This window comes from Lagenorhynchus albirostris, chromosome 5 (assembly GCF_949774975.1).
Source record: "Lagenorhynchus albirostris chromosome 5, mLagAlb1.1, whole genome shotgun sequence".
NCBI lineage: Eukaryota > Metazoa > Chordata > Mammalia > Artiodactyla > Delphinidae > Lagenorhynchus > Lagenorhynchus albirostris.
Genome location: NC_083099.1, coordinates 72,842,451 through 72,866,620, shown reverse-complemented (window position 1 = coordinate 72,866,620; position 24,170 = coordinate 72,842,451). Strand labels below are relative to the sequence as shown.

The window sequence follows — 24,170 nt, the reverse complement described above, 5'->3', positions numbered from 1 at the left end:
TTGTTCTCTCATTTTTACTTTGTTGTGCATGACCTTGGACAACTTAAAAACCTCTGTGTCTCAGGTTCTTCAACTGTGAAACAGGAATAGGAATAGTACTACCTCCTTAATAGGGTTGTTGTAAGGATTAAGTGAATTAATGCATGTAGTCCACTTAGAACGTATTGTGTTGGGACTTCCCTGGTGGCGCAGTGGTTGGGAGTCCACCTGCCAATGCAGGGGACACGGGTTCGAGCCTTGATCCGGGAAGATCCCACATGCCGCGGAGCAACTAAGCCCGTGCGCCACAACTACTGAGCCTGTGCTCTAGAGCCCACGAGCCACAACTACTGAGCCTGTGTGCCGCAACTACTGAAGCCTGCGCGCCTAGAGCCCATGCTCCGCAACAAGAGAAGCCACCACAGTGAGAAGCCTGCACACTGCAGCGAAAAGTGGCCCCTGCTCAGCGCGCCTGGAGAAAGCCCACGCGCAGCAGCAAAGACCCAACGCAGCCATAAAAAGAAAAAAAAGGAAGAACGTATTGTGCCTGGGTCACAGTGTGTTAGGGGTTGTTATTATTGTTATCATTACTATTATTTTTAAATGAGGAGAGTGAGGCCTGGAATGGAGAAGGGACTTGCCCAGGTGACAAGGGAACTTGGTAGTAAAGCGGGGAGTAGTACCAAGCTTTCCTGTCTAGATGGAGTTCTTTATGTCTTAGACATTTTGGGGTTGATGCTCCATGGAAATCTTTGAAGATAAACAAAAGCCCATTTGGGGGAGGCCACACTGTATAAGAAGCCTCTGGAACAACCTCCATGATCCTCAGAAAGTAAAGCAGTGGGGGGGAGTGCAGAGAAAACGAGGGAGAAAAGAGGAGGAGGGGGTGGAAGAAGAGGTGTCTGGAGCCCTCTAAGCCACTAAATAGGAGATGTCTTAGCTCTGGCTGCCATAGCAAGATAACACAGATGGGGGGGCTTATTACCAACAGAAATTTATTTCTCACAGTTCTGGAGGCTGGAAACTCCAAGATCAAGGTGCCAACATGGTCTAGTGAGGAAGGGCCCTCTTCCTGGTTCATAGCTTGTGCCTTTCACAGTGTCCTCACGTGGAAGGGGCTGGGGAGCTCTCTGGAGCCCCTTTTATAAGGCACTAACCCCATTCCTGAGGACTCCACCCTCATGACTTAAGCAACTCCCAATACCATCATCTTTGGGGGTTAGGATGTCAGCATATGAATTTGGGGAGCACAAAAACATTCAGACCATATCATCTGATCACATTGGAGATGCTCTTGAGGGGATACCTTCATTAGGTGGAGGAACTAGACCTCAAAAATATTTAAAGCCTAAGAATTTTGTTTGGAGAATAAGGACTAGAGTTTGTGTTGCCCAGAGTCTTCAGCCTGATTTATGGTCAATTTCCATGCAGTCACAGCCTCCTGAATCTCTCCTCTCAATCTCAGCTGAGTCCAGCTTGGCAGGGACCCTCATCACAGCCTGAGGAACAATCGGGGCTTGTGTCCAGCAGTTAAAGAGATTCTGATTCGGAATCCTGTCACTTTCTGACTGACTGGGCAAGTATTTAAACGTAAGCCTCAGTTTAATCATCTATAAAATTGGGATTATAAATCTTGCCTCATAGTATCATCAGGAGGATCAAATAGGATAATGCATATAAAGTGCTTAACTCAGAACCTGGCACTAGGAAGTGCTCAGTAAATGCTCATGACTATTATTATCAAACATGGCTGCCTGCCCCCATGTGTGTGCAATGGCTTCCGCATCTTCTGTCTAGCTGTGGCCTACATTAGTTGGGATTTGGTTTGCCTCCAAAGAAAGAATCCCAAACTAGTGGTAATGCAGAAAAGACACAAGTTTATTTCTTCTCACATAAAATCTGAATAGGTGATTAAGGGTGGAAAATAGTTCCCTAGTGTCTGGGATCCAGACACTGTCTTGTAACACCATACATGGCCTTGACCTCGTGGTCTAAGATGGCAGTATCCAAGTTCCAGGCAGCAGAATGACAAAATGAAGGAGCCAAAGGATGCTTATAAACTACTTCTTAAGGAAGGTTCCTGAAAGCTGTTGTACTACCATGTCTGCTTATGTGCCATTGGCTAGAACATAGTCACATGATCACCTATAGCTGCAAAGGAAGCTGGGACATGTAATCTTTATTATGGGCAACCGTGTGCCCAGCTAAACACTGGTAGATATGTTCCTATAGCAGGGGAGAATGTATAACAGAGACCTGTAGCAGGCCCTGCCCCAAGCCTCTGGCTTATGCAGGAGAGCTAGGCAGCTGGGAGCCAGGTCCCTGAGCACTAAAAAAAAAAACAGGGATGGGAGCATGTTGCTTCTCCTCACCTATCCCCAGTGGCTCAGTCTGCAATGAAAATGTGGAACTGGAACTCAGGCCTCCTGCCATGGGTCAGAGAAAGTCCTATCCTGTTTAACCACCTCTGGGCCCTTCCAGGCCTCAGCTCTAAAGGCAGGAAGAAAACTGGTGAGGCAGCTGACTGCCCCCTCCTGGCCAAGGAGAGAACACCGAGCAAAACAGGGGTTCTGGGAAGCAGAGTGACACAGCAGGTGGGCTCGGCACAGCTTAATGGAATCTTCCATGGTAGGACGCACACCTGAAAATTGTGGCGAGGCTGGGCCCCCAACTAGTGCCACAATCCAAATGCCAAACTGGACAGACAGATCTGCACTGGGGCCTTCCACCCTTCTTTTCCTGATAATGGTAACACTCCGGCAGGCCACGTGGCCTCCGCCAGGGCTCAGGGAATATCTTTCTTTCTCCCTCCTAGCCTTCACTTCAGCCCACAAAGGTCTCTGAAAATGGAGGAAAGTTCACCAGCATCTCCCTACCCTGGTGCTTCGAAAACAAGCCCTCAGGCCCTTTCTGCTTCAGGAGTTTCCCTGCGAGTAACTACGAAGGCACAGGCAAACCCACAGTCACAGATGCCCTGGCTCTCCCCTCATGTGTACAGTGGAGGAGCACAGACTAGGGGTGGGACACCCAGCTTCTAGGCCCAGATCTGTCACTAACTCAGGGTGTGGTGTTCCCTCCTCTTTCACCGTCCCTTTCCTCACTGTACCTTGGAGTCACCTCTTAGAAGTAAGGTTCCTAGGCTCTGCCCCAGATGCACCGGTTCTGTTTTTTAATCAGATCCCCAAGAGATTCACATGCAGTTAGTTTGGGAACCAAGAGGCTGGATGACTTTGAGGTTCAGCTTGTAGTGATATGGTGCTGAGGGTCAGGTCTGTCTGAACACTGCCCTCTAAGATCTCACACCCCTTCCTTCCAGCATCCTTTTATTCCCAGGGACCAGAAGTCTTCAAGCTCTGCCAAATTATTGCACTTTCCCTTCAAGAATTCTGTCCTTCCCAGATGCTGGGCCAGTCCCACACTGTTCCCTTCAGTGTGAACACCCTGTCAAGTACCCCACGTCCTGTTTCTACCTATCAAAATCCTCTTCACTCATCAAGGCTCCACCGAAACACAATCTCCCTGTAGGGAGCACCTGTAATCTGCCCAGTCTGAATTCTCTTCTACCTTCCCTGGGCTCCCACAAACAGTGTACACCCACTGTATACAGGATGTCCCAAGTGATGGCCAGCTCCCCTGGGTTGGAACACAGCCCACCTGCCCCACAGGACTGGGAACCCCTAGAGGCTGGGAATAAAATCTTAGTGCAGATCCCCGGAAGCCTGATTATAGACAGCACTTAACCCTCAGAACTTGGATGCCAAAGGAAAAAAGACAGGGAGGAAGCCAGGCCTAGCTAAGACATAACTGAGAGGTAACAGGAAGAACCCAAACGCAGAGAGCTGGAGGCAGGAGGAACAGGTCCATCTTCCCATCCTCCCCAAAGCCAAAACTGTCCAGGCTGATCCCCCTGGACAGTTTCAAGGATTTGTGCTACAGAAAATACCTCCTTTGCCTGGGATGCACTTGTTTTCCAGGCTCTGAGGCTGAAGCCCTTCTGGCCGGTAATTCCTTAATCCACCTGCCATCCTCTTCAGGGATTTCCAGCAAGGAGGTGATGTAGGGCTGTAGAGTTTGTTCTGCGTTTAACAGTCAGAAAGGGGCACCTGAAGGAAGAAATTACCTCCTCTGCCCCAGGCCCCTGGAAGGAGCAAGGTGAACAGGAAGGTGGCCTCTGGCTGCTAGGGTTCAACTTTGAGTGTTTCCCGATTTCTGTCTCTGCCTCTGGAACATCCTTGGAGTAAGGCCTAGGCATTTCTCAGAAAGGTTGGGATGGGGTCGGGTAGGGATGGGAGAGGGTTATTTAGGCCCTGGCTACACTGGCCAGCATGCCTTCTGAGTCCCTCCCCCACGCCAGGTGATGTGCTAGGGACCTTAAACACGCACCTAACAACCCTGCAAGGTACCCATCGTTACCCCCATTTCAGACATACAGAAACAGGCTAGGAGAGACTAGATCATTTGACAGCATTAGGCAATCGGAAGGTTGCAGAACAGGATTCAAAGTCAGGTCTGTCCAGCTCCAGAACTTGTGTTCTTTCTACCCAACCTTTCCCAGAATGAAACTTCCAGCAAGTCTTGTTTCTTTCCCATCCTTCTGGCTGCAGGCTCTCTGAGCTCCTTCCATCTCTAACAGGGCATCACAAGTGGGCGCCATTCCCCAGGATCTGTCTGCTCAGGGACCCCCAGATTTGCCCCTTCTTTCTCCGCTGCGGGAAAACAAGAGCTTCCCCAAGAGTATCTTTTTAGTGTTCTGTTGCATTCTTTTGTTGCACACTTAACCTCGTAGAAAGTCAACCCCCAATGCCGAAAATTCCAATTTGTCGCATTCCTTGAGTCGGCGTCTGCCCCTCCATGTCTGTGCTCAGCCTGAGCATATGGTCTGCTTCTACCTTCAGCCTCTAGACCACGTGCCCAACCCCTGGTGTCACAGAGCTCCTGCCTGATCATTCTGCAAGTGGTCATAGCACTGTTTGATGGCCACTTCATGTTGTTGGCATCTGGGCAAGGCGCAGCAGTGTTTTTCCAGGGACACTCACTTTTTATTTTTCCTTTGAGAAAGTTGGGTGATTCCATAAGTAGGAAAAGACCCCTGCTCATTCCTGTCCCCTCACATCTGCGGTCGACCTGGGGCGCTGAGGCTATAAAGGGAAGAAGACGATTTAGGTTGTGTGTAGATTGAAAATGACTACTGTTATTCATTGCTGGTACAATAAAGCATTTCACTTCCTCCCCCAAACCATGGAATCTGTCACCCTGGGTTAAAGTTTCCTAGGAGAGCAGTGAGCTGCCTGCCACTGGATGCCCTGTGCCCAGTACAGCACCTGGCACAAAGCAGAGACTCAAATAATAAAGGGGGCAGAGGGAGAGGGAGCAGATGCTATTAAGCACAGAGGTCCCAGGTGCACCTCCGAATGTGGGAACACCTAGGGCACTTGTATTATCCTCAGTATTGCTCCTCCATTCCCACTAAATGCCCTGAAATCACACTGTGCCTTCTGCCAGTTTCTTCCACTGGAGCAAGTCCATCAATCCTGCCAGTATGCAGGGATGTTTATGGTGCCCTTCATTTATTTTTTTATTTTTTGGCCACACCTTGCAGCATGTGGGATCTTAGTTCCCCGACCAGGGATCGAACTTGCACCCCCTGCAGTGGAAGCACGGAGTCTTAACCACTGGACTGCCAGGGAAGGCCTGTGGTGCCCTTCACAATGTCACAGACCTCTCACCAATCCCTAGTGGCCTGCTGCTCTTCACTTGTTTCCTCTTCACTTGTTTCCTTCACTTGTTGCTCTTGAGACTCCACAAAGTGTGTGTTTTCCCATCCAGCACCATATTCTTTCCTTGTCTCTTTATTTATTTTATTTACTTATTTTTGGCTGCGTTGGGTCTTAGTTGCTGTGCACGGGCTTTCTCTAGTTGTGGTGAATGGGGGCTACTCTTCATTGCGGAGCACAGGCTCTAGGCGCACGGGCTTCAGTAGTTGCGGCACACGGGCTCAGTAGTTGTGGCTCATGGGCTCTAGAACGCAGGCTCAGTAGTTGTGGCGCACAGGCTTAGTTGCTCCGCGGCATGTGGGATCTTCCCGGACCAGGGATCAAACCCGTGTCCCCTGCATTGGCAGGTGGATTCTCAACCACTGGGCCACTAGGGAAGCCCCCTTTCCTTGTCTCTTAAGGCATGTCCTGCACTACTTTGCACACCTTCAGTCAGACATTATGAGCCAAAACCTTTGGCTAGAACACAACATGAGTAGGAGAGAGAGAGAGGCCCCAGCAGAGTAAATACCCCAGTAATGGAACAGAGATGGTTCAGCAGGGCACTTGCTGGCTGAGAACCGGCCCAGCCAGGAAGTGGCCAGGACAGAAGCATGCTCGGTGCAGTCCCTCCTGCAGCCTGAGAGCGGAGTTGAGCAGCAGAACTTCCTCCTGAAACCCAGGTGGCTACAGCTGAAGCTGAGAAGAGCAATCAGCCCCCTGCTATTTCTGAAGGTGCCCAGTGTGGTCACTCAGCGAGCTGTAATTAAGCTTATCTATAATTTGATAAGTGGGAGCAGCCTCACATTTTATAGAGTAATTAACTCTCACTGAGAGAGCAGCACAGGAGTTTCTGGGCCCCAGCATCCCTGGAGGTTGGTCCACATTCACACTCCCTCCCCTCTGACGCATGCCCGTGGATCATCCTCAGCCACAGCCCTGGAAATCCCTCCTGGCCCTGCTCTCTCCCCCTCAGGCCCTCCCACAGAGCCCAGGCCACTGGCAGATCCAGACACAATGGACACACCCGCAGTGAGATGCAGGAAAGGCTCAGCCTCCCTTTCCCCGTTGTTCTCTGCAAAACTGTGGGCTGGAAGAAAGTTGAGTTTAATGCTTCCCACCCATCACTCACTCCTTCACAGGCTCCATGGTCAGCCTCTGACTGACTGGTCCAGCCCAGCTCCAGGGCCCTGATGGAGAGACTGAGGCAGACTTGGGGTAAAGGAAGGGGCCCTAGGGATGGAGGCCAGGCCTGGATTTCTGTCTTGGCTCTCCCACTTCCTGGCTCTGTGATCTTGGGCAAATGACTCTACTTCCCTGAGGCTCAGTTTCCTTATCTGTCAAGTGGGAACAGTAGCCCTGCCTAACTCATAAGCCATTTATGAGGATCAGATGAGAGATGATTTGGGAGCCCACTTACTTGTGAGGGGGCACATGTGTGTAAGAAATCGTCAGCATCTCTACAAGTGTATTATACCCTGTCTCAAAGTTCTTGTTGCTTGAGGGGACTTAGGTGACCATTCAGCCTGATGTGTGTCATCAATAATGAGAGATGGGATAATCACAGCTGAAACCTTCTGTTCAGACAGTGAGGAGTATGGAAACCTTGTCAAATGAGGGACCTTGGCTTCTGAACCTGACTTGCCCATGTCCAACCTAGTGTTCTGTGCAGCTCTGGGTCGTAGCCAAGTGTCAAAGGACTTAAGTCAGAGATGGTAGATTTCAGCTCAGTCTTTGGGTAAATTTTCCCGAACCAAGGAAATGCCATCCTAGGAAGTAAGGAGATCCTTGTCACTGGAGGGCTTCAAAGCCTGGCCAGCTTCCTGGAGGTTGGGAGTCATGCTTGATGATGGCTGAGTCCCTTTTCCTTCTCTGAGGTTCCAGGAGTCCTGGCAGCCCTCCCAGCCCTAATCCCAGGCCCTGGGCCCTGGGCCCTGACCAGTATGTGCTCACCCTATACCTCTGAAGCCACAAACCTCACAAACCACCTTCCCTGGTGCCTACACACACCAGGACGGCCTTAGATGCTCTGGGTTTGCTTGTTTTCTTGTTTGTTCTACATCGGAGCACTGGGTCCCCAGAGCCCTCCTTGTTCCACCTCCGTACCTGAGGATTCTCAAGTCTTGTGCTCAGACGACCCTCGAGCTCTCTGAGGACAGCTCCAGAATCTGTTTCTGTCCAAGGTTTAGGTGTTGGTGTTCTTAGAGCATGCCCTCAGAAACGCCCAGGATGGGGCGGTGTGAGCCCAGGCCAGGCAGATTTCCTCCTGGAGGGTCACTGATGGGCTCCTCCAGCACATCCCCTCCCAGGAAGCAGGGCCCAGAGCCTGGGGGAGGGAAGAAGGAGATGAGGGAGGGAAGGAGGAGATGGCTTATGGGGCAGCACTCCGTGGTTGTACTATGCGTATGCCCACGGATCTTTCTCACTGTTACATAATTGAGGTATTTTTTCCCCTCCTTATTTTAGATCCGGGTGCCATCTGCCCTGCTTTTCATGCATCACTAGCTCCAGGCTGGAGGTTAGATCTGACTTGGCCACCCGGTTCTATCCCTCTCTTGGTGAGAGACTTGGGGTAGTTTGCTTCCTCTTGTGTGAAATGAGAAAATAACCCCAGCCTGCCTGGCTCCCAAGGCTGCTGTGAGAATGAGAGGAGAGGAGGGGCAGAGCTGGCTGCGGACTGGGCCCAGCACTGCACAGGTGTGTCTGGATGCTCTCTGGCAGCCCGGGCCTGGCGCTACGTAAGCCGAGAGAGCCTCTGCTTGCTCGTGTCTGCACCTGCACCAGAAAGACCTGGTGCAGCTTTGCAGAGCCAGTTCCCGCTTGAAATACAGGAAACGAGCAGGCCTCACGAGTGGGCAGTCTGGCAGGGCCCACCGCCCCGGGCAGCGGAGGCACCCGGAGCAGCTCATGGCAGGGAGGGCCAGGCCGGCTTGTCACCTGCTTGCACAGCCCTTGGCCCCGGGTGGAGTGTAAAGCGCAGCACGTGTTCTGTAACAAGGCACTGTCAGGAGTGTCTTGCATAAAGCCCTTACCCAGCCTCCAGCCATCAAGGGAGGGGAGTGCGGGCTGAAGGCACCCGTCCGTGGGTCCCCACAGACAGAGGTACCACTGGGCAAGGTCCCAGGTGCAAGCCGAGTCCAGCCCACACACCCCGCCCGCAGTGCCAGGCTCTGTCTGCACGCTTCCCCTCCTCTTGCCTGAGGCCTCGAGGGAGGCCCTGGAACCAGAGCCACTTACTCAAGATTACACCACGGGGTGACAGAGTGGGAGTGGGGTGTAGGACTCTCCCCCCTCCATCTCAGAGGCCTTGAGGAGGATCCAATGGTACAGTGAATGCCTGGTTCCTGGCCCAGGGCCCCGTGCAGGTGCCTGCTCACTCGTGCCCTGCCCTGCATAGCTGACCGGTACCTGCTGCTTGGGAGATGGGGTTATACTCCAAGGGACCCAGGCCCAGAGCTGCAGGCCTGAATAGACAACAGGTGATGGGTCCTCAGGCCTCACCGACTGAGCGAATCCTTCCAAGGGGAGGGTGCTAGAGACAATGCTGCCACCCAAGGCAGTGCTCGTGGACACCATTAGTCCCCAGCAGCCCCAGACAGTGGGCGCAGGTAGCAGCCTCCCCTCACCCCCACAGGCAGGGGCAGCTCTGCTGACAGGCAGTGAGGGTCTAGGTACCAGGCGACCCTGACCCATCCACCTGGTTCCCAGGGCTCCTGGGGCCACAGAGTGAGGTGATGGTGAACAGCACCACTCAGGAGACTTTCGTGCTGGCCCTGGATCTGCTCAGACCCACTGTGATGCTGGGTGAGTCACTTCCCCTCTCTGGGTCTCAGTTATATCATTTATAAAATGGGAACAACCACCTCTGTTCTGCCCACCTCAGCTGTCTCTCGTAAGGATCAAAATGAGACCTGCCGCCAAGGAGGCTCTCAGCGGCCAAAAGGTGAATAGTAATTGTGAGCTTGTCATTAGCGCTGAGATGATCTGGAGGGAAGTTGCTCTGGGCTTTCCAATCACTGGGATAAAAATGAAAAATCAGGGCAGCCTGCAGGCCAGCCTAGCAGTCCTGACTTAACGCCTGATGGTCCCAGCAGACGCAGATGCGTCTTCTCCAGTGTTCGGTTTACTGCTGATCCTGACCCAGAGCGTATGACCATCTCCCTTTCCTGCCAGTTCCCAGGCATCCATGCACACGAGTAACTTCAAGTTCTGCATACATTTTCCTTTAATAAAATTAAGCATGGAAACAAAATCTCCCGAGATATAAAAACAAGATTCTGAATGGCAAGCCTTGTGATTCAAAAAGCTCTTCTTGTTTTGTAAAGACAATGACCATCGAGTGTCCCTCCCTGGGCTCTGGAGGGTTTCAGTCTCCCTGCCCACCCTGTCATCCACACAGGCCCTCTGGGCCTCACCGTGCAGATAGGGAGCTGAGCAGGGCATCCCTGCTTGATGACAGAGGGGATCAAAGCCCAAAAGACAGGCTGAATTTTCTCGTTGTGAGACCCCCTCTTCTTTGGCACTGCCTGAGCCCCGTGGCTGGTTCCAGCTCTCCAGGTTCTGCTTCCTCCTGGCACCAGGCTCCACGATTAAGCCAGGCAGCTACTAGAAGAGAAGGAAGAGTTGTTTCTAAAGGGGCCTTGTGTCTTTGTGCCTGGACCACTTCCAAGGTGGGGAATCACCAACCCTTTGAGACCTCAGGTTTGGGTGGGAGCTCCCAAATCAGGAGCTGAGGCCACTCCGGCTGCAAAGGAGATAGGGCACCCTCTAGCGGCAGGCCTGGCCCTTCCAGGGCGAGGCAGAAGGGCTGGTACTCAGGAACCTGTTCCAGGGCCTGCAGATACCTGGAGGAGGGTGTTGCCTGGTTTTGGTCCAAACAGGCAGGCTCTGGGCAATTGCAGGGATACTAGCTTTCAAACCCAAACCCAAGGGCTTCCCTGGTGGCGCAGTGGTTAAGAATCTGCCTGCCAGTGCAGGGTACACAGGTTCAAGCCCTGCTCCAGGAAGATCCCACATGCCACAGAGCAACTAAGCCCGTGCGCCACAACTACTGAGCCTGTGCTCTAGAGCCCGCGAGCCACAACTACTGAAGCCTGCACGCCTAAAGCCCGTGCTCCACAACAAGAGAAGCCACCGCAATGAGAAGCCCGTGCACGGCAATGCACAGTAGCCCCCGCTCGCCATACCTAGAGAAAGCCTGCGAGCAGCAACGAAGACCCAACGCAGCCAAAAATTAAAACAAGTAAAATAAATAAATTTATTAAAAAAACACAAAAATCCAAACCCAAGAAGTGATAACACAGACTCTGCTGATCAGTGACCTGGTTTAATTAAAAATAAGTCCATAGAAGGAAGGTGAGCCATCAATGAAGGCCACCCTGAGCACCATAGAACAGGTGTGTGTGTGTATAAGCACCAGGTGAGACAGACAGGGAACCTGGACCCACCCCTGGGGGAGGAGAGGCCACAGTGCCCGTCCTATGTATCACGGCTCCTGCCAAGAATGTCCCATCAACAGGGGTCCCACCCCAGGCAAGACCAAGCAGACCCAAACCAGAAACAAATTACCTCTTAGCCAATGAGCACCTCCACACAAGTTTGTCCTAAGATAAGCTGGAGAAACCTCAAATGGAAATCTCCAGAATGTTGCCACCCCCCCCCCCACTCAGCTCTGAATCACTGGCTGCAGGCTGTACACAGCAGCACCAAGGACATGCAAAGAGGTGCATGGTGGGCACATGGTATATATGGCCCAGGTGAGGGTATAGAGCTCATCACAGGATCCTCAGATAACTGGATCCAGAGCAGCCCCGGAACACAAAATGTGAAATGTTTCTACAGCAGTGGCAGGAACACACAACTTGGACCTTTATATTTTATATAAAGCAATATAAGCAAAATTGATTTATAAGCAATAAAAGGGTAATTCATGTATCCTCTTTGAGCCAAAAATTCTTCGTACAAAAGAAAATAAAAGCTGCCCTTTTTACTCATGAGGCTGGTTTAAGGATCAAATGAGATAAATTTTTTTGATGTGGACCATTTCTTTAAAGTCTTTACTAAATTTATTACAATATTGCTTCTGCTTCATGTTTTGGTTTTTTGGCCCCGATGCATGTGGGATCTTAGCTGACCAGGGATTGAACCTGCGCCCCCTGAACTGGAAGGCGAAGTCTTAGCCACTGGACCGCCAGGGGAGCCCTGAGATAAATTTTTTGAACTGATGCTTTGGCTTTAAAATATAAAGGATTTGGATTCTATTTTATAATAAATCTGTTTTTAATATAAAGATGTCTACCTAAAATCGTTGTATAAAATCAATTCCAGAAAGACAGATTCACCATGTTTGCCCTGAGGTTTGTGGGCCCTGCCCACCACTCTGCACCCCAGTTGAGAAGGCCTGAGCCATTCACTGGGCACACGAGTTGAGCTGGGCTGCCTGCTCTGGTTAACGCTCAGACTGGTAGTGGGTCCTCCTGGGACTGGGTAATCAAGTGGGTAATCAAGAGGTAACGACACAAGCCCCTCCCCCTCCCTCCCTCCGTCCTCTTCCCTCCCCCGAGGGCTGCACAACAGAGGCCAGTGCTAAACTCCTCAGTGTATGTAGATCTTGTTGGAGATCGCTCCGGGCAAGTGGGTCGTGATCCGCATTCGCACCCAACAGCAGTAGTCCGTGGGGTGGTAGCGAGTGCAGGGGGTAGCCGGAGGTCAGGGTGTGGGTGACAGCGCTGATGATGGGGGACGTGTCCGTGGAGCCGCTGTTGCAGTAGGTCTCTATCTTCGCGACCCTCTCGTCAAAGTACTTCCTGCCGTAGTCCTTGCGCACCCCCTCAGGCAGCTCGTCCCACATCTTACTGGCGATGGCATGGATGCGCTCAGCGCCGTGGAGGCTGGTGGTGGCGCTGAAGTTGCCGGGTTCCACCACGCCGACCTTCACTCCCAGTGGGTGCACCTCGTAGCGCAGGCAGTCGGAGAAAGCCTCCACCCCAAACCTGGTGATGCAGTACGGGGCGCCGGCCGCGTGCGCCATGCGGCCCAGCATGCCGCTGGTGTTGACCACGCAGCCTGCGGAGCAAGACAGCAAACTCCTGCTCACGCAACAATACCTGCAGAGGGTCTGGGGCCTGGCATGCTTCTGGAGGTCTGGCCAGAACCCAGCCTCCTGGCCCCCGACAGCTATTTTGCGGCCTGTCAGGCTGGGGCTCCGCCTTCTGAACCAGCCAGGGTCGGGGGGGGCCCCCCTCGTTTATAATGAAGGACAGCTCAGGCCCACACATCAGCGTCAGCATCTCTGGTATTTCCTGGGTAGCTGGCTGTTCCCAGGCAGGACAGGGGAGGAGGAAAGAGTGGAAAGCAGGCCTACATAGTGGGAGGGCACAGTAAAATGAGCAACACACAGCGAGCTCTGTCTCGCCTGCCACGTTCTCCTATTGCCAGTAACCCCAAATTGTTATCACCTGGCCGGGCTCTGTCGCCAGGCAGGCAGGGGCAGGGCTCTGATCCTGACTGCAGATCTAAGACATGCGGACAGAGTCTCAGGCACCGGGAGAGAGTGGGGAGCTGGAGAAGCTCTCCCATAGGCCCCGCCTGGGGGTGCTAGGAGCTGACCACAGCCTCTCCCAGCCGTGGGGCAGGGGATGGAGGAGCCATCCAGCCTGCCCAGTAAGCCCAGGCAGACTTGAGACCCACTCGCCCTGGGTGTGCACCCAGGAAGTTAAGGCACAGCCCCACCTGGGCACTGTGAGGAGACACCTTTCAGAAACCTCTATGTTGGAAGTTGCTGAAGGATTGGGGTTTTCTTCCGAAACCCTACAGCTGCTCTCTGGGTTCCTCCTGTCATTGCTGGGACACTGGGACGGACGGTATGGGTCTTCCCCTTTTTGCCGTAATTGTTTGCTACTATTGGGAGAAAATCTGAGTCAGTGACTTAGGTGGTTTGCTTACATTTGGCCACCTAACGTGGTTTGGGCGTTTGTTTCAGCAATTTCTAATCTTGATTATCACTATTATTATTTTCACCTACTACCACAATTGTCTCATTGGTTAACTATGGCATAGTAACCCATAGAATGGATGTACCAACATTTTCTTAACCACACCCCTGTCCATACCTGATGTGTACACACAGCTCTGTGCACAAAGGTGGTTATTTGTCTAGATTAGGTTCCCAGACGGGGATTACAAATGTAATCTTTTAGCCTTTGGTGCAGACTGCTGACCTCTTACCTGCTCTGCTTTCTGAAAATCACACATCCCTTTCTGCCCCCCCGTCCAGGGCACCCCCACTGGTCACCATCCACGGCCCAGTGTGGCCCCTGGGGGTCATGCACTCAGCCAGTGAGGGCAGTGGATGTTGAGTCTAATGAGACCTATTTCCATTCTGAGCACAGATGAAAAGGTAGAGCAGGCCCAGGGGGCAGGAAGAAGGTCCCTTTCCAACTCAGCTGTGGCCCTCTAAATGAGGGGGAGAAAGGGTTTTGTCCCCCGCACTGTGCCCCAGAGGTTTACTTCCACCACCTCCTTGTAGGTCTCCATGCTGGTGAACTCCACATCCCCCAAACACTGAGATGCCCACATTGTTAACCAAGCCCTACAAGCCTGGACAGGAGGGGACAGAACCGCACTCATCACAGGGCTTGGCCTCTGGATATCACCCATCAGCCTGCAGGCCATTCCCCTCCTCACTTTCATTCCTTTCCCCCATAACTTGCCAGCTTCTTGCCCAAGGCTCTCGGGACACGTTCTAGAGTCACCCAGGAATGACAGGAGATGGAGAGGCCTAAGCTGCTGGCTGTGACCGTCTCTTCAGTCTCGTGTCCAATTCTCATCTCACTTCTGCCTGCAGCGACTCTCTGACCCATCGTGACCCAGCCCTCCTCCAGCCTGGAGCCCCACCTCACCTCACTTGTTTCTACCCTATTCCCTCCAGTCTCATCCCACTCCCTGCACCTGGGCACCTGTTTATTCATTCCTGCCTCTGAGCCTTCACTTGTATTCTCCCTCTCGCCGGAAACCAGGGGAACCTCAGGAGTCTTCCAGGCCAAGCCCTCTCTGGAGGACCAGAGAGGGGACGCGGCGTCCAAGGTCACACAGCAAGTTAGAGGCTCAGCCAAGCCTCGGTGTCGGGTGGGGCCCCCAGTCCAGCTCCACTCCAAGACCCTCCTAACCGCTACTCCATCCTCTGTGAACCATGCACTATTGGCTGGGTGTCATGTGGTGAGCCCCTGGCACCTGGTAAGCTGTTCATCAATATGAACAATGGACACACCTGGTCTTTGCAGGTAGCGAACACCCCTCAGCTTTGTGTGGTCCCATGGGGCTTAGTACGGGGTCAGAGCAAACATACACTCTCTGAGTGTACTTGGGTTGACTGTTTCCTGCAAGGCCAGCTAAGGGCCAGATAAGTAGACTCAGAGAACTATGTGCTAGAAGGATCACTGGAGTCCGTTTAGCCTGATTACTACTCTCACAGCTAGGGAAACAGAGGACCCAAGGGGGAAGCCTGGCTCTGGTGTGACCAGTGAGGCTGAGGCAGAGGCAGAGCTGAACTGGGGGACGGGGCAATGAGGAGGCAGCCTTGTGCTGCAGGGCCCCCTCTGAGCTGTCTTTTGGGTGTAAGGACTGGGTGGGCTGGAGCCTCAGGACGGCGGGGCCCTGCCTCTTCTTTGTGGAATCCCTCAGGATTTAGTCTCCCGTGGCCATGAAGGTGCTCCTTGCCAAGGCGTAGCCTCAGGACAGAGCTGCCTCCTGGGGGGCTGACCCCTGCCTGTGGGAACTCTGGCCCTGCGTCACCCCTAGTTAATCATGGAAATGAGTCTGTGTAAATGACAGAGTAATTGGTCTCTAGCTTCTTTCCTTCGTGTTACCCAAATTAAAGCTTCCTCAACTGACCTCTGGTGCCTTCTCCTTCAATTATGGAAAATTAAGGTCATTTATTAGAGGAAGGAAATGTCTGGTTAACATGACGCTCATGACGCTCTCACCCCCACTCCCCACAGCGGCCAAGCCGAAGCCTCCCCGGCTCAGCTCTCAGGGCTGACCTCACGCAGCCACTCCCTCTCCCCCCCCGCCCCCCCCCCCACTGCAGACTGTCCCCTGCAAGTCTTTGCCCCACTCCTGTCACCAGGAGAAGCAGAAGGCCTCTCACCAATTGTCGATGCTGCCACTTCACGCTCCACCTTCCACACCATCAGCCATGCATTTTCTCTCTTATGCAACTTCCACTCCTCCCTTGCCCCGGCTCCCGCCCTTCAACGTTGTACACAGCAGATGCTCAATAAATGTTTGTCAGGTGAATGACTGTCTGTAAATACCATGTCCCCACATCCTAAAGAACTTTTTCTTTATCACACTACCCCCTCACACCACTGTCTTGCTCTCCTTCCCTCCATAGCCAGGCTTCTGAGAACACAAGCTACACTCTCCAGTTTCCCAGTTCTCTGCCACTCTGGATCCCAGCCCCATGCTGCTCCAGGGTGTCGAGGGCGGCCCATGCTAAGGACGTCTCCCTCATCCCTCACCCCTGCCATCTTCACTGGCCTCAACCTCTCCCCCTGCACCTGGTGTGCTTACACCACTTATGGATCCTGACCCTCACTCCTTCCCTCGCATTAATGATACCCAAGCATCTCCTCCATCTTCCCTGACCCCTTTCTTCCACCTGCCGCCCAATGTCCTGTCCTAGTGCACCTTCCCTCAGATGACACTCAATGCTTAGGCAGCCTCCTCTTCTTTATGTTCATGAAAATTTCCAGCTGCTTTGTGTTTGATTCATATGGCACAGTATCACACAACATAAAATACATACAGTCCTTTTATCCAGCTAAAATTTAATTACATCTGATGCCGATAACGAAAAAAGTTTAACTGAACTTGACCTGTGGAAGCACACTGTTCCTGGATCACAACTCTGACGACATGATAAGTAGCAACGGTCTGTGGACGAAGGAGCTCACTGGAGTCCTCAGCCAGCATTCTGAATAAACTCATGACATTCCTGCTGGTCTGGGTGACAGTTGTTCTCCTGCAACGGCCCCATCGCCACCTCCGAGTAACTGTTCCAATGTACCCCCGGGGAGTCATGGCTCCTCCCAACCCCACCTCCTCCTCCAGACCATCGCTCTTACCTGCATGTCCCACAGGTCCCCAACTCATCCTAACCAACCAACACACCAAGCGCCCAGTGGCCCAAGCCTGCTCCTTTTGCTTGCTAATAGTTTCACTGTCATCTTCAACTCCTCCAGCCCCTTTGTCTCTTCCCCATCTAATGAGTCAAGAGTACTATTAATATTACTGAGAAAGATCAAAAGGACAGCTGCCAGGCCCTGAACTAGGCACTTTGCATCCATTCATTCTCCTGATCCTCACAACCAACCTATAAAAAAGTACGATAGATACTAAATTGTTCCATATCTGGATGAGGCAACTGAGGCTCAGAGAGGTTAAGCACCTTGCTCAGTGTCACCCAGCTAACCAGTGGACAGGAGGGCATTAGGACCCAGGTCTGTGTGAGGACACAGCCCTGGCACTTAACCCTGTTCTGCTGTTGCCTTCCTTTGCTGCATCCTCAGAATCGGTGCCTTCTTTCCTGTGTCTACAGCATTAGTTTGGGTCCCTGTTGCCTCCCTCCTATGTTGTTGGAGAAGCCCTCCCGGGTCTCCCTGTCACAGTCTCTTTCCTCCTCCTCCATCCTGATCTGACCCCCTCCGGCAGACTCTCCTCCTCAGTCAACCACTTCCTGCTCCTATGCTTCCCTTCCGGAGTGGGGCGTGCGAGGCCTCCTTTCCCATGTTTCTCACCCACTCTCCACCAAGGACTCTGCCCTCTCTGAGCCTAAACAGCCTGCCACTCCTCTGACATCACAGCCCCTCCTGCCTCCACTGCTTCCTGGCTTCGCTCAGCTCCCCTGCCCCTCAGCCTGAGAGCAGCTTTAGTTGAAATGCCCCTGCCATGGTCAGATTGACATGTGAGCCTCACAGATGGACAAGCTGAGACCCTCACAGGTGAAGGGACAAGCCCAAGATCACACTTCTAGTAAGAGGCTAAGCCCAGAGTAACTCCAGTCTTCTCACTCCCAGACCAAGGATGCCCCAGATGTAGGGACTTCCCTGTCCATGGCATAATGTCTCCAGTGCTATAACTGTTCCTCATAGGTCCCACTGTGAAGCCACTGACTTCCACTTGGCTGGTGCCCAGCTACAAACTTCTCCTCCCCGCTCATACCCTTTCGGGTGCTCAGCACACTACCAAGTATACAGTAGGCACTCAATAAATGTTTACTGAATGCAAGATAAGGGATGGTTTCAAGATCAGGCCAGGCCCACAGCCTGCTCGTTGGTCTACTCACTTGGCCTTTCCCTGCAGTGGGGAGGAGAGGGCTGGTTACAGGCTCTGGATGTCCAGTCCCTCAGAGCCCTGCTGGGGAGCAAAGGGGCTCGTGGCAGATGGCTCACCAGCTCTAATCGGACAACGCCCTTCATCTCACCACCACGGCTGGCTCCCCTGGCTTTGGCAGCAACTGTTTCACAGAGCCAGAGTGAAAGGCATCAAACGCGCCATCAAAATGTGCCCTCCACGGTGCGGGCAATGGGAGTGGGGAGAATGCACTTGTCTCCCGGAAGGTTCCTGCTGGGGTCGATGGGTGGAGTACGAGTCAGAGCGGCCACCAGCTTAGGAAAAGCATCTGGTCTGAAAGCTCAGGGAGGGCACCACCTGGAGGTCAAAGACAGTATTGCCTGAGAAGGCGGGAATTTGTGCTGTTTTACCAGGAAAAAGACAGTTGGGAGGGGGGGCAGGAAGAGAGAGAAAGAGGGAGAGAGAGACATGTACAACCACGTATCTGACAGATTTATTTTCTTTTTCAGACCTAAAAATCTTCACATCTTTCTTCCAAAAAATGCAGTATTGGTTAAGTAAGGTCATGGTGAGTGGTTTAACAACCCTTCCTGAAATGCATCGAGCAGAAAAAAGCAGCAGGGAAAGGTCTGTGTGTCAGGGTGGTGCTGGGGTTTAAGCCCAATCCAAGGGCAGGGGGTGAGTGCTTCCCCCTGCAACCCAGGGTCCTCCCTGCCTTGCCCGGTTAGGCTAACTGGCCAGACTAGTACAGGGAATGGAGGTGATTCTGCCCTGGCGGCAGAGGACAACAAGAACCAGGGTCTGTGTACTCAGTTGCATCCCTTAAGAGGTGCCCAGTTGTTCCAGCTACAGTTGGAAATAAGGGCATCGCCACCTGTCCTGACCTGCTCAGGTTAATGCAATGAGGAAATTGCTTTTTAAAAAAACCTGTTATATGACAAAGCTCTATGCAAATTCAGGTATTATTAAACAGGAGAAAAGTGTCATTCACTCAGCAAACATTTCTTGGGCCTCTGTCATGTTCCAGCACTGTGCTAAGAACACAGACACAAAAATAAATAACTCAGCCTCTGTTCGCAAAGAGTCAAGTTTTAGGGAAGGAGGCAGATGGGTAAGCAAAGAATACGGGGTGACTTTGCTGTATGAAAGCTTGTGGGAGGTGGGAGGCTGCACAGAAGGTGGGGTGGGCAGGGAAGAGCCTCCAAAGGCAGTGCCAGCTGAGGACATTAACAAGAGGGGGCCTGGGGATGGGGCACTTCAGGAGGAGGGGCACTACGGTCCTGCCGTAAGCCACTGCAGGCAGGGCAGAGGCAGAGGAAGTGGTGGGACATGAAGCAGGAGAGGTGGGCAGCGGTCTGCTTGGGGTCAGGGGTGAGCTGCTGGAGGATTTGAATGAACTAGACACCATTTATTGTTTACTGTGCTTCACACTGTGCTAAGCATTTGACATGCATTATCTCATTAGTCCTCACGCCCTAAGCAGGTTGTATTACCGTATTTCCTGGATTCTATGACACATACTTTTTTCACCACAGGGATGAGCTACGATCGATGTGAAAATCAAACACTGTCAGTCATAATTTAATTGGTAGTGACTTTTCTCAGTGGTCTACAGAACAGTGATGCATCTTATGAGAGGAAAGGAGTAGCTGCCAGAGGATGAAGTGATGGAGAAATGCCTACTGTCAGCCGAGGGCTTGCCTGGGCTACATCTGGTACTGAAACAAACATCCCCAGGAAGGCCAGGGCGGGAAGCACGAGGATGGTCAGCATACACCGGTGGAAAGTTCTCTGCAGGCTGGGCTGAGTGTCAGTGGTTTGAACCAGGAGGATCCTAACCCCAGGTTCTCCAGGGGGCCTCCCCAGTGGCCCTGGAAGAAGCAGCACGGTGTAGCACCAGGAATGCCAGCCACATCCAGCGTCACCTCTGCACAGAGCAGCCAGGTGTGAGGCTCAGTCCACGCTGAACCCCGCTGGTATGCCAGCCTTCCCAAACGACATGGTGTTCCAGCTATGGGGGAGCAGATGAGCCTGGAGCTCCTGCTGCCGTCCCCACAGAGGGCTGCACCAGAGAAGAGCTCCCTGGACGCCATCTTCAAGTCCAGAGGCTGGAGGGGCTGGTGCCCACAGACACCTCTCTTTCCCACAGACAGCACGTGGACATTAGGAAAACACATATCTTGTTTTAATTCAGTCTTCATATCGTGGTTCCTCAAATGCCCCTTGGGGTAAAGCCCGCGTGGCCTGAGTCTCTGAGGGACGCTGATGTCTACTCCCGATAGCATGGATTCCAGCTGCTATCGAGAGCTGAGTGACATTTCCTCCTCTGGACTTCGTTAACCCTGCTGCCATCTGGCAGCAGCTCTCGGGCCCCACGCCAGACCTCTCCTGTGCCTCCTGCCAGCATCAAGCCAATGTCCCTGCAGTTCCCGGGGAAGCCCCTCACTCTAGGCCAGGGTCCCGGCAGGAACTTAGCTTGGCAGCTAAGAGCCTTCTCACAGAGGAAACCGGGGGTTAGTCTCACAGCCCACAGCTTCAGGCTCAGCATTCAGGCCCCAGGAGAGAAACCCCACCCTCCTACCTTCTCCAGACATTCCTCCCAGGAGTCCTCATCTGCCTCTGAGCAGCCTGCACGTCCTGCTGTCAGTTTGCCTCCAGCTGTCCCAACCCCCCTCAGCCCGCAGCCCGCAGACTATGGCAGTCTGTCCCCTTCCGGATCCACCTGTCCTGGGGCCCAGGCTGCACTGCCCGGGCCACACTGCCTCCCTGGCTCCAGGGTTTCTGTCTTTGTCCATGTCTGTCTTGCTGCTCAGGGACAAGCATTCGGTCCTACTGTGTTGGTGCCCGTGTAACCGGTTTATTGATAAACCCACTTCTTTCACTATCCCTTTAAACTTCGTCTGTAAGCTACTTTACCACCCCTGGATGAAATTCCAGGCAAGTCTTGTGGCTCTTCCACTCATTCTCAGATAACAGAGAACCTCTTTGTTTTGGCAGGGAGTCCAGTTCAGTCTACTAATCAAATAACTCCTGTCCAGTCTGGCTTGAATACCCAAACTCTCAAACTTATATCCAGTTTGGATCTAGAGACTGTCATACAGAGTGAAGTAAGTCAGAAAGAGAAAAACAAATATTGTATATTAAAGCATATATGTGGAACCTAGAAAAATGGTACAGATGAACTGGTTTGCAGGGCAGAAATACAGACACAGATGTAGAGAACAAACGTATGGACACCAAGGGGGGAAAGTGGTGGGGGGCGGGTGGTGGTGGTGTGATGAATTGGGAGATTGGGATTGACATGTATACACTGATATGTATAAAATGGATGACTAATAAGAACCTGCTGTATAAAAAAATAAATAAAATAAAATAAAATTCAAAAAAACCACAACAATTTATATCCAGTTTAGAGCCTGCCCTGACCCAGGCCTGGCAGGGCTGTGGGAAGTGGGAGTGGGGTGCCAGGTAGCAGGGCTGGAAGCTGGCCTTCTCACTATTTTCAAGTTCGCCGTCCTCTCCTATTCCTTAATCTCTGACCCTTCCAGGGCTGGATGCAGGGGCTGGCTAATGAAGGGGCAAGATGTAGTCTTCTGAGGGTGGTGCTACTGTTGTCTGTTCTTGGAGCCCTGGACAGCAGGTGCTCAAGAGCTGGTCCTCCCTTCTTAGGACACTTTTGTGGTTTCCGCAGAGATCCTTCCACTGGACCATTCCCTCCTCTACCTGGGCATCTCCTCCCTCAGCCTGGGCGCTTCAGTGGGACACCCTTCTGGCTGAGTCACACGCACCCTCCTAGAGGTCTCACTGCATAGGTGCCCTTAAGATGACTCCAGGCAGCTATCCCATTGTGCATATCAGGTCCAGGCGGCAGTGTCCTGCCTGGGTAGAAGGACAGCCCTCTCTCTAGGGGCTCTCTTTGCTCTGCTTCCACATGAGCCACTCCATCCTCATTTGGGGGCTTTTAGACTTCTTTTGGTAAACACTAACACACCATTTTGTGACCTCCAAACTCCAAGGCACAAAATGTAAGTTCTCCAAGTAAGTTCTCTTGAAGCCCACCTCATTTTAGTTGAGACCAGAGGGAAAACAGCACAGCACCCTAACTATCCTTTCCAATCTTTCAACCTCTTCTACCTCAATTTATTACAACATCGAGGCAGGTCATGGGCTAGTCCCAGCAGAAAGGTTTCACAGTCTCTCAGCATTTATCGTTAGGCAGTCTAGCACCTCAAGGCAGAATGTGAGGACACTCAGCACATATTATATGTGAGCATCTATCACACGTATTAGAAACATGGTGACAAGAGGAACAAGTCTGGAGTGTTGTAATATTACAGGATGAGCCAAAGGAGGAGCCAGCAAAGGAGATGGAGAAAAACCAAGAGTGCAGGGTGTCCACAAAGTCAAGAAACAAAGCGTTACAAGCGAGAGTGGTTTGTTTGGTCAAAGCTGCTGACAGGTTGCCTATGAAAATGGTCTGAGAAGTAGCCAATGGATCTGACAAAATAGGGGCTGCTGGCATCCTTGATAAAAGCCATATCAGAGGCATTCAGAGCCCCGCCTGGTCTGGTCCTGCCTTCCTTTCTCAGCTTCCTCTTCCTCCACAAAGGGCACTAGGCTTCAGCTACCTCAAAGTACCAGTGATGTCTGGATATGCCACCTCCGCCCATCACGGGCAGCTCCTGTTCGTCCTTACAGATGGTGATGAAATGCCATCTCGGCCCACCAAGCCTTCCCTGCGCTCCCAGAGAGGCAATCTTTTCCTCCTCCGATACAAATCTTCCCGCTACCACCCCCCATGCTCATTCACACTACACCCCTCTCACTTATTGGGCTTCAGCCACAGAGGCCTCCTGCTGTTTCTCTAGCCCCCCAGGCACACACTCTCCTTGGGGGTTTTGGCTTGGCCGTCCCCTTTTCCCACACGCATCTGCATGACTTGCTCCCTCACTTCTCAGTGAAGTCCTTCTTCCCTCTTTAAAACCCTTCCACCACATTCACCCTCCATCTTCTTTTCCTGCTTTATTTATCATCCCACAGAGAAGTAATTTACTTACTTACTGTATTCCTTGTCTATCTCCTCCCCCCACATAAACTCCACAGGGCAAGAACCTGTCACTGAATTGGTACATGCTGTAGCTCCAACAGAGAATGTTGTTGGATCGTAGCAGGTGCTCAATAAACATCTTTTGGTGAATAAACAAATAAACAGAGTGGTAGGAGCAAAAGCCCCATCTAACTAGGTTGGGGAAAAAAATGGAAAGTAAATGAAAATATCTAGTACAAGAAACCCTCTCGGGGTGCTTTTCTATAAAGGAAAGCAGAGAAATGGGGTGGTAGCACACACAGGAAGTGGAGTTGTGTCATGGTGTGTGTGTGTGCGCACAAGCATGTACATGTGCCAAAGTGATTTGGTAGAGAGTGAGGGGTTAATGATGTGGGAGGGTGGAGACACCTATCTGGTGGAGCCAAGTCCCTGAGCTGGCCTGAGGCACTGAGATCTGAAGCACAAGAGGAGGGGTAACTAAATAAGAGCAGGCAGAGTGTTTGGCAGAGGTAGCTAGAATCTATCATGTGGCTTAACATCTCAGAACCAGCTTGGAAGACTAAGCTCCCATTTTCAACTCCTGCAGCACTTTATCCATAGTCCCTAATGGATCTGACCATTTTCTGGTTTGCATAACTAGTTCAGACCTCTAGTGACTTCTGCCCCCTCTAGCTCTTAACCAGAACAGACAGACCATGACACCGTAATAGTCAAGAGGTAGACACCACCAGACATAACCTGGCAGTGATTTGCCTGGTATTCTCCTCAAAGTACGTGTCACTAACTCATAAAATCACCGCTGCAGGAGTGGAAGGACCTAAGATCACCCAGTCGGACTCTCTCGTTATAAGTAAGAGCAGACTGGGGCTTGGGGAGGCGAAGTGCTTGCCCAGTTCCCAGGTTAGTGGCTGATCTAGGACTAGCACCCAAGGCCCTGACTCCCTCTCGAAAGCTCCTCTGCAGCATTAGGTCCAGGTGTGCTCCCACCTTGTCCCTGGACAGGCCAGCACAATGGCACAGGTGCTGAATATATGAAG

At 52.2% G+C, this 24,170-nt stretch overlaps 1 protein-coding gene across 1 annotated transcript in view; it reads right to left on the bottom strand.

Annotated features, from left to right (window-relative positions):
* Positions 1–12,326: 12,326 nt before the first annotated feature.
* BDH1 (3-hydroxybutyrate dehydrogenase 1) overlaps positions 12,327–24,170 on the bottom strand; it is a 33,950-nt gene continuing 22,106 nt past the window's right edge. The window contains 4 exon segments of the mRNA XM_060149035.1: positions 12,327–12,434; positions 12,436–12,817; positions 14,173–14,288; positions 14,290–14,322. Of these exon segments, the coding sequence (XP_060005018.1) occupies positions 12,327–12,434; positions 12,436–12,817; positions 14,173–14,288; positions 14,290–14,322 (639 nt within the window).